Source organism: Ascaphus truei, chromosome 1 (assembly GCF_040206685.1).
Source record: "Ascaphus truei isolate aAscTru1 chromosome 1, aAscTru1.hap1, whole genome shotgun sequence".
In the NCBI taxonomy this organism is placed as follows: Eukaryota; Metazoa; Chordata; class Amphibia; order Anura; family Ascaphidae; genus Ascaphus; species Ascaphus truei.
The window spans coordinates 31455840-31466225 of NC_134483.1; the positions used below are offsets into that span (position 1 = coordinate 31455840).

The window sequence follows — 10386 nt, forward strand, 5'->3', positions numbered from 1 at the left end:
ACAGAACGTCTCTGCATCCTGCAACATTAGGACAGGACGTCGCTGCAGCATTAGGACAGAACGTCTCTGCATCCTGCAACATTAGGACAGGATGTCGCTGCAGCGTTAGGACAGAACGTCTCTGCATCCTGCAGCGTTAGGACAGGACGTCGCTGCAGCGTTAGGACAGAACGTCTCTGCATCCTGCAGCATTAGGACAGAACGTCGCTGCAGCTTTAGGAGAGAACGTCGCTGCAGCATTAGGACAGGATGTCGCTGCAGCGTTAGGACAGAATGTCTCTGCATCCTGCAGCGTTAGGACAGGACGTCGCTGCAGCATTAGGACAGGACGTCGCTGCAGCGTTAGGGCAGAACGTCGCTGCAGCGTTAGGAGAGAACGTCGCTGCAGCATTAGGAGAGAACGTCGCTGCAGCATTAGGACAGGACGTCGCTGCAGCATTAGGACAGAACGTCGCTGCAGCGTTAGGACAGAACGTCGCTGCAGCGTTAGGACAGAACGTCGCTGCAGCGTTAGGAGAGAACGTCGCTGCAGCTTTAGGACAGGACGTCGCTGCAGCATTAGGACAGAACGTCGCTGCAGCATTAGGACAGAACGTCGCTGCAGCGCTAGGACAGAACGTCCCTGCAGCATTTGGACAGAACGTCGCTGCAGCGTTAGGACAGAACGTCGCTGCAGCATTTGGACAGAACGTCGCTGCAGCATTAGGACAGGACGTCGCTGCAGCGGTAGGACAGAACGTCGCTGCAGCATTAGGACAGGACGTCGCTGCAGCATTAGGACAGAACGTCGCTGCAGCATTAGGACAGAACGTCGCTGCAGCGCTAGGACAGAACGTCCCTGCAGCATTTGGACAGAACGTCGCTGCAGCGTTAGGACAGAACGTCGCTGCAGCATTTGGACAGAACGTCGCTGCAGCATTAGGACAGGACGTCGCTGCAGCGGTAGGACAGAACGTCGCTGCAGCATTAGGACAGGACGTCACTGCAGCGTTAGGACAGAACGTCTCTGCATCCTGCAGCATTAGGATAGAACGTCGCTGCAGCTTTAGGAGAGAACGTCGCTGCAGCATTAGGACAGGATGTCGCTGCAGCGTTAGGACAGAACGTCTCTGCATCCTGCAGCGTTAGGACAGGACGTCGCTGCAGCATTAGGACAGGACGTCGCTGCAGCGTTAGGGCAGAACGTCGCTGCAGCGTTAGGAGAGAACGTCGCTGCAGCATTAGGAGAGAACGTCGCTGCAGCATTAGGACAGGACGTCGCTGCAGCATTAGGACAGAACGTCGCTGCAGCGTTAGGACAGAACGTCGCTGCAGCATTTGGACAGAACGTCGCTGCAGCGTTAGGACAGAACGTCGCTGCAGCATTAGGACAGGACGTCGCTGCAGCGTTGGGACAGAACGTCGTTGCAGCGTTAGGACAGAACGTCGCTGCAGCGTTAGGACAGAACGTCGCTGCCGCGTTAGGACAGAACGTCGCTGCAGCATTAGGACAGAACGTCGCTGCAGCGTTAGGACAGAACGTCGCTGCAGCGTTAGGACAGAAAGTCGCTGCAGCGTTAGGACAGAACGTTGCTGCAGCGTTAGGACAGAACTTCGCTGCAGCGCTAGGACAGAACATCGCTGCAGCGTTATGACAGAACGTCGCTGCATCCTGCAGCATTAGGACAGAACGTCGCTGCAGCATTAGGACAGGACGTCTCTGCATCCTGCAGCGTTAGGACAGGACGTCGCTGCAGCATTAGGACAGGACGTCGCTGCAGCGTTAGGACAGAACGTCGCTGCAGCGTTAGGAGAGAACGTCGCTGCAGCGTTAGGACAGAACGTCGCTGCAGCGTTAGGAGAGAACGTCGCTGCAGCTTTAGGACAGGACGTCCCTGCAGCTTTAGGACAGAACGTCGCTGCAGCGTTAGGACAGAACGTCGCTGCAGCGTTAGGACAGAACGTCGCTGCAGCGTTAGGACAGAACGTCGCTGCAGCGTTAGGGCAGAACTTCGCTGCAGCGTTAGGGCAGAACGTCGCTGCAGCGTTAGGACAGAACGTCGCTGCAGCGTTAGGACAGAACGTCGCTGCAGCGTTAGGACAGAACATCGCTGCAGCGTTAGGACAGAACGTCGCTGCAGCATTTGGACAGAACGTCGCTGCAGCATTTGGACAGAACGTCGCTGCAGCATTTGGACAGAACGTCGCTGCAGCATTAGGAAAGGACGTCGCTGCAGCATTAGGACAGAACGTCGCTGCGGCATTAGGACAGGACGTCGCTGCAGCATTAGGACAGAACATCGCTGCAGCATTAGGATAGGACGTCACTGCAGCATTAGGACAGGACGTCGCTGTAGCGTTAAGACAGAACGTCGCTGCAGTGTTAGGACAGAACGTCGCTGCAGCATTTGGACAGAACGTCGCTGCAGCGTTTGGACAGAACGTCGCTGCAGCATTAGGAAAGGACGTCGCTGCAGCATTAGGACAGAACGTCGCTGCGGCATTAGGACAGGACGTCGCTGCAGCGTTAGGACAGGACGTCGCTGCAGCGTTAGGACAGAACGTCGCTGCAGCGTTAGGACAGAACGTCGCTGCAGAATTAGGACAGGACGTCGCTGCAGCATTAGGAGAGAACGTCGCTGCAGCATTAGGACAGGACGTCGCTGCAGAATTAGGACAGGACGTCGCTGCAGCGTTGGGACAGAACGTCGTTGCAGCGTTAGGACAGAACGTCGCTGCAGCGTTAGGACAGAACGTCGCTGCAGCGTTAGGACAGAACGTCGCTGAAGCGTTAGGACAAAACGTCGCTGCAACGTTAGGAGAGAACGTCGCTGCAGCGTTAGGAGAGAACGTCGCTGCAGCGTTAGGAGAGAACGTCGCTGCAGCGTTAGGACAGAACGTCGCTGCAGCGTTAGGACAGGACGTCGCTGCAGCTTTAGGACACAACGTCGCTGCAGCGTTAGGACAGAACGTCGCTGCAGCGTTAGGAGAGAACGTCGCTGCAGCGTTAGGACAGAACGTCACTGCAGCGTTAGGACAGAAAGTCGCTGCAGCGTTAGGACAGAACGTCGCTGCAGCGTTAGGACAGATCTTCGCTGCAGCGTTAGGACAGAACGACGCTGCAGCGTTAGGACAGAACGTCGCTGCAGCGTTAGGACAGAACGTCGCTGCAGCGTTAGGACAGAACGTCTCTGCATCCTGCAGCATTAGGACAGAACGTCGCTGCAGCATTAGGAAAAAACATCGCTGCAGCGTTATGACCGAACGTCTCTGCATCCTGCAGCGTTAGGACAGAACGTCGCTGCATCCTGCAGCATTAGGACAGAACGTCGCTGCAGCATTAGTACAGAACGATACTGCAGCATTAGGACAGAACGTCGCTGCAGCGTTAGGACAGAACGTCGCTGCAGCATTAAGACAGAACATCGCTGCAGCGTTAGGCAAGAACGTCTCTGCATCCTGCAGCATTAGGACAGGACGTCGCTGCAGCGTTAGGACAGAACGTCGCTGCAGCATTAGGTCAGAACGTCGCTGCAGCATTAGGTCAGAACGTCGCTGCAGCATTAGGACAGAACATCGCTGCAGCATTAGGATAGGACGTCGCTGCAGCATTAGGACAGAACGTCGCTGCAGCATTAGGACAGAACATCGCTGCAGCATTAGGATAGGACGTCGCTGCAGCATTAGGACAGGACGTCGCTGTAGCGTTAAGACAGAACGTCTGTGCATCCTGCAGCATTAGGACAGGACGTCGCTGCAGCATTAGGATAGAACGTCGCTGCATCCTGCAGCATTAGGACAGAACGTCGCTGCAGCATTAGGACAGAACATCGCTGCAGCATTAGGACAGAACGTCTCTGCATCCTGCAGCATTAGGACAGGACGTCGCTGCAGCGTTAGGACAGAACGTCGCTGCAGCATTAGGTCAGAACGTCGCTGCAGCATTAGGTCAGAACGTCGCTGCAGCATTAGGACAGAACATCGCTGCAGCATTAGGATAGGACGTCGCTGCAGCATTAGGACAGAACGTCGCTGCAGCATTAGGACAGAACATCGCTGCAGCATTAGGATAGGACGTCGCTGCAGCATTAGGACAGGACGTCGCTGTAGCGTTAAGACAGAACGTCTGTGCATCCTGCAGCATTAGGACAGGACGTCGCTGCAGCATTAGGATAGAACGTCGCTGCATCCTGCAGCATTAGGACAGAACGTCGCTGCAGCATTAGGACAGAACATCGCTGCAGCATTAGGACAGAACGTCTCTGCATCCTGCAACATTAGGACAGGATGTCGCTGCAGCGTTAGGACAGAACGTCTCTGCAGCATTAGGACAGAACGTCACTGCAGCATTAGGACAGAACGTCGCTGCAGCGTTAGGACAGAACGTCGCTGCAGCGTTAGGACAGAACGTCGCTGCAGCGCTAGGACAGAACGTCTCTGCATTCTGCAGCGTTAGGACAGAACATCGCTGCAGCGTTAGGACAGAACGTCGCTGCAGTATTAGGACAGAACGTCGCTGCAGCATTAGGACAGAATGTCGCTGCAGCATTAGGACAGAACGTCGCTGCAGCATTAAGACAGGACGTCGCTGCAGCGTTAGGACAGGACGTCGCTGCAGCGTTAGGACAGAACGTCGCTGCAGCATTAGCACAGAACGTCGCTGCAGCGTTAGGACAGAACGTCGCTGCAGCATTAGGTCAGAACATCGCTGCAGCATTAGGTCAGAACGTCGCTGCAGCATTAGGACAGAACGACGCTGCAGCATTAGGACAGAACGTCGCTGCAGCGTTAGGACAGGACGTCGCTGCAGCGTTAGGACAGAACATCGCTGCAGCATTAGGACAGAACGTCGCTGCAGCGTTAGGACAGAACGTCGCTGCAGCGTTAGGTCAGAACGTCGCTGCAGCATTAGGTCAGAACGTCGCTGCAGCATTAGGACAGAACGTCGCTGCAGCGTTAGGACAGAACGTCGCTGCAGCATTAGGACAGAACGTCGCTGCAGCGTTAGGACAGAACGTCGCTGCAGCATTAGGTCAGAACGTCGCTGCAGCATTAGGTCAGAACGTCGCTGCAGCATTAGGACAGAACGTCGCTGCAGCGTTACGACAGGACGTCGCTGCAGCATTAGGACAGAACGTCACTGCAGTATTAGGACAGAACGTCGCTGCAGCGTTAGGACAGAACGTCGCTGCAGCGTTAGGACAGGACGTCGCTGCAGCGTTAGGACAGGACGTCGCTGCAGCATTAGGACAGAACGTCGCTGTAGCGTTAGGACCGAACGTCGCTGCAGCGTTAGGAGAGAACGTCGCTGCAGCGTTAGGAGAGAACGTCGCTGCAGCGTTAGGAGAGAACGTCGCTGCAGCGTTAGGACCGAACGTCGCTGCAGCGTTAGGAGAGAACGTCGCTGCAGCGTTAGGACAGAACGACGCTGCAGCGTTAGGACAGGACGTCGCTGCAGCATTAGGACAGAACGTCGCTGTAGCGTTAGGACCGAACGTCGCTGCAGCGTTAGGAGAGAACGTCGCTGCAGCGTTAGGAGAGAACGTCGCTGCAGCGTTAGGACAGAACGACGCTGCAGCGTTAGGACAGAACATCGCTGCATCCTGCAGCATTAGGACAGAACGTCGCTGAAGCATTAGGACAGGACGTCGCTGCAGCGTTAGGACAGAACGTCGCTGCACCATTAGGACAGAACGTCGCTGCACCATTAGGACAGAACATCGCTGCAACGTTAGGATAGGACGTCTCTGCAGCATTAGGACAGGGCGTCGCTGCAGCATTAGGACAGAACGTCTGTGCATCCTGCAGCATTAGGACAGGACGTCGCTGCAGCGTTAGGACAGAATTAGGACAGAACGTCACTGCGTATAATCACAGCGCCCCAGCTGCAAATCTGAGACAAAAACAGATTTATTGAAGAAAATAAATACATCGCTTTCCATTAGATATGTTTTGCTATGATTAACCTAGTGCAATTTCTGCAATACTGCCGGTCTGTTATCAGGTGGCGTGCATGCACAGCCATTTAAATGTACGTTGGTGCAATATGTCTAACAATATTTATTTCCTTATACATAACTTTTTTTTTAACAGTGGCGACCTGCCCGGCGGTGAGTTGTCCTGGGGGCGGATCGCCGGAGTCCTAGACCACTCTGACTGCTTTTGAAGAGGGGGAGACTTGGTTTGAACCCCGATGCCGGCTTCTTGTACAGAGGCAAATCCCTCCCATTAATGACTTCAAATTAGATTGTAAACTCTACCTAGGAGATACTTTGTTTGTAAGAAATTAAAATGTACAAGTTCTGTACGGGGAAATAAAGGGTCCTTGGCCTCCGGCCGCGACCAAAGCGCCACCGCCGATCCGCCGCAACAACTCGCCGCTCCTATTCCCGTGGCCGCTGCTCCAACGGCGGCTCCTATTCCCGTGGCCGCTGCTCCAACGGCGGCTCCTATTCCCGTGGCCGCTGCTCCTGCGGCGCGCACAGCCGCTCCGAGTCCCACGGGACATTTCAAGGTGGCACGTTCGAGCAGCAGCCACTGAACTAGGAACGGCGAGTTGTACAGTGGCGACCGGCCTGGTGGCGAGTTGTAGTGGCGGCAGACCGCCAGCGGCACTTTCGTCACGGCCAAAAAGGTCCCATTCGTCAGATTAGCACAGTACCCACCGAGCCACTCCTTTTTCTACTCCGCTTTCAAGGCATTAAAGAAACCAGGTTCCACTCCTTGAGTGAAAAGCTGGGCACTGACAATAAGCAGAGGAGACACGCTGCATGGGGATAATGCAGCCAGCTTCACACCGACAGATGCAGCAAGACTTACTATCTCCTGAGCCCCGGCTGAGAGAGCTTAAAGCCGCATTCGTGGAGATGTTGCTGCCGCGGTCATACTGCTGGGGGTAAGGGGGGATCCAGGCTCTCAGATCAGACCCCCCCGCCCCCCCTCCGCAGCAATAATCCTCCAGCACTGCGGCAGTCGCGGTCCCGGTCCCGAAAACAGTCTATCTTGCTGCCTCTGTACACGTAGCTACAGATAGGCAAATGTTAACCCTACCAGGGGGGTTTTCACGTCATGAATCTGTCAACGTGTACTGATTATTGCTGAAAACTGTGTATGACTCCTTATATCCCATGTATCGCTTGGCAATGACAATACAAGGTTAAGGGCACTGGAACGAGGGAAACAGGAATCAATGCTCCGAAGACTTAACCTCTTAAGTGGTATAGTGGGATTGCTTATATCAGTATAGCACTATGCGTAAATGCATTAGGGATACAATTGAGCAGCAGAGGGGGCAAGTCAGCGAAAGGCTGGTGTAGCCTCGGATGTTGGGAATGTAGATGGGACATTTTGTTTTATAAACCAGAACATACAGTACAACCGTGGACTAAAATGCAAAGACATACTGCAGAGGATTCCAATAGCGGACGCTTAATCTTTATAGGAGGAAGGTACGGCTGCTATCTCAGTATCAGTACAATGTCAGGGATACAGGTATCTGAAGGTCTTTTGCGAGGTGAGGCTTAACCACGCTATTATCATAGAGGCCTGCAATGCATTGCAAAATACTCACTACAGCGCACTGTTTCTTGCTATACGCTGCGGCAAACCTTTAAATCAATTCTTGCTTTTGTGAAGAAACTGTTTGACTGTAAATTAGTGGAATTCATTCATTAAGGTTACACGCGAATCATAAGACCATGCAATTCTTCTGCTAGTTATTAGCACAATCCTGTGCTGGACTGTCACTCGAAAACACTTGTTTTACTGCAGTAGCAGTCCAGCAATACGTACTAAACCCAATTTTCACGTTACAAATGCATCAAATAATAAACTATATTTGTACAGAGTTTGCCATATATAGGTTTCACGAAGAAAACAAAAATGTACAGGTGCGATGCCGAGTATTCTAAAACTTGCCTGGGAAAATCTGGGGCAATCACCAACAAGACCCAGGTACATGCTGGGTACATGCTGCAACATTTCACTGACATTTCTGCACACAGACTAATGGCCCATCGGATTAACAGCGGGGGTCCCTGGCAGTCCCATTCAAACTGTAGTCAGCCTTTGCCAGGGGGGCGGACAGCACCTTGCCTGACAGCAACTGGTTAATATTAAAGTTCATCTGTCCAGATTGTTAACACTGCTGGATGCTTGATGCACAACTGGTTCCTTCAATATTCAAAGGTGGCACTGTGTGCTCATTTGCATATTATTTCCCAGAATCCCTGGCTGCATTGGAAGCACTGTACGCCAAGAGATAATGGGGAAAGGCAGGGTTGCAAACCTGTCTTGAGATGTGAATGTGCTCACAAGTAATATTTTTATGTGCATTTAATATACTGTAATTGTTGAGCAAATATCCAGTAACCCTTTTCACAGACAGAAGGGCCTGCAACACACCGCAGCGCAAAAAAAAAAGTTTGATATTCAAGTTTAGGGACAGTTTGGGGGGTTTATTTTTAAACAAAAATGTAAATCCGGAAAGTATGCATTAAAGAACAATGTATTAATATGGCAAGCAGCTTCGGAGAAATTCAATGTGCTCTTAATCTAGTCAATTGTTAAGCATTTGCTCTGAAACCATTACTCTTTCATTCTAACCTTGTCCCCAGTGCAGAAGACCAGCTATTAGGATCTTAATCCTTTCGTGGCAAAGAAGATTGGTTACCACGTTCTGCCGACAAGAACACTTTACATCTGCAACTGTGCAATGATTTTTTACATAAGCGTCCCATGTGATCAGAAGAATTAGACCACATATTGGTTGTCAATTTCTGGAGCTTGTTTAGCAAGTGGTCCTGGGTGACTTTGGGCAGGTAACTTCATCTCCCTGTGTCACAAGTACCAGCATTAGATGGTAAGCTCTCCAGACCACCTGCCATGTGATACAGTGTGCAGTGCAATGTGCACTGGATGCTGCTGCATAAGAATAGAGGGGTGATATTATGAGGATGACAAAGTCAAGTATATCCAAAAACTTACATCTTAGTAATTCTCATAATACATTTGCAGTCTGTTTCTTATGATGTGTTTTATTGAGGCAGCCAAGCAGCTGTGGCAACTTTATTTACAATGACACCCTGAACTAAGCAGATCCCAAATGTTGTATGGAGGTTGTTGTTATTCCTTCTCTGATGGGCAGTTCTGTTCTGAGTACTATTTTATTTCTCCTGGTTGCTCACCAAAGCAGGGGATAGACTTAGCAGTGCCCCGGCAGCCCTGTGATCAGACTGCAATAAGTGTGACACTTCTACCCATCTGATTCTCCCTGGAGAGCAGACACACTATTGTACCAATGGGTGTACATCTTCTAACCCCCCCTCCCCCCCCCCCCCCCAACACCAGACAAGATACACAACATGGTACATCTGCAACACCGCTACTTTTGCATTACAAATGCTTTGCTGGTTTAATGCTCTTTCTCTGCCCATCTGGCTGCAAAACAACCTTGGCAAGGTTGGAAGTATACAGAAATATGTATCATCGTGCACTTGTTAGGGTGTGTGTTTGTGGGGGGGGGGGGGGGAGTGAAGTGGTCATTAACATGAATCATTCTCTGCTCTCAGGGTGAAGGGGTTAACAAATCACCTTGACATGAAGCAAATGACATCAGCACCCATTGTATCTGTGCACATCTGTCTGCACACACAGTGTTACCCATCTGCCCCCCATCCTTACCTCTTTATGTAGTTCCTGCCATATAGTATCTGTTGCAGCAAGGTCACCAGGGCAAAGGCGCAGATAAATATGAAGAATAAAGTTCTGTTGCCCAGCAGATCCCTGCCAGCTGAGGGGTCCGCGTAACCCATGCTTTACACCCCCCCTCTCCCCCGCCCCCCCACCCCCCCAAAAAAATGAAATGCAATCGACCTTGCTGGCTCTGCAGCTAATGCATTTATTGCAGGATTGCATGGACGGTGTCCTTGTTATTCACAGTGAAGACATGGCAAGCCCCCTGCCCAGCCCCCTTTTTCTGCTCCAGCATCCAGAAGACAAGGTGCCTCATTGTGAAGCTTCAGCTCCGTGCCCCCCGTGGCCAGATTCCAGGGTAAAGTTTCCAGGGACGTGGGTAACATGTAAAAACAATCTGGATCGTGGAATAAAACGCAGATCCCTGACAGCCCCCTCTCTCTCTCTCTCTTTCTCTCTCTCTCCTCCCCCTTTGAAAGCCTCTGCTTGCAATTATCTACTCCAGTTGCAGGCTGATGTTCCAGATGACTTGAGTGAAAGGGGGGGAAATTGCACATGGAAGCGAAGGCATCTGCACCCAGCGAGGTCTCAGCTGCAGCTTCTGCTCAGTGATTTCAGCCCTCGGGTGGAAAAATGACCCTTTGCAAAGAGACGTGACTGGGGTGTGCTATTTTTGTATACAATGATCAAGAGGCATTCTCCCAGCCTCTGCAA

The 10386-nt window shown here is 52.0% G+C and overlaps 1 protein-coding gene across 4 annotated transcripts in view; it reads right to left on the bottom strand.

The window, feature by feature from the left end:
• ST8SIA5 (ST8 alpha-N-acetyl-neuraminide alpha-2,8-sialyltransferase 5) overlaps nt 1–9798 on the bottom strand; it is a 112952-nt gene extending 103154 nt beyond the window's left edge. For all 4 annotated transcript variants that reach the window (XM_075585725.1, XM_075585717.1, XM_075585711.1 and 1 more), the window contains exon 1: nt 9661–9798. In XM_075585725.1, coding sequence (XP_075441840.1) covers nt 9661–9791 — 131 coding nt within the window. In that variant the 5' untranslated portion in view covers nt 9792–9798. The remainder of the gene's footprint in view (nt 1–9660) is intronic.
• Between the last annotated feature and the right edge of the window lie 588 nt (nt 9799–10386).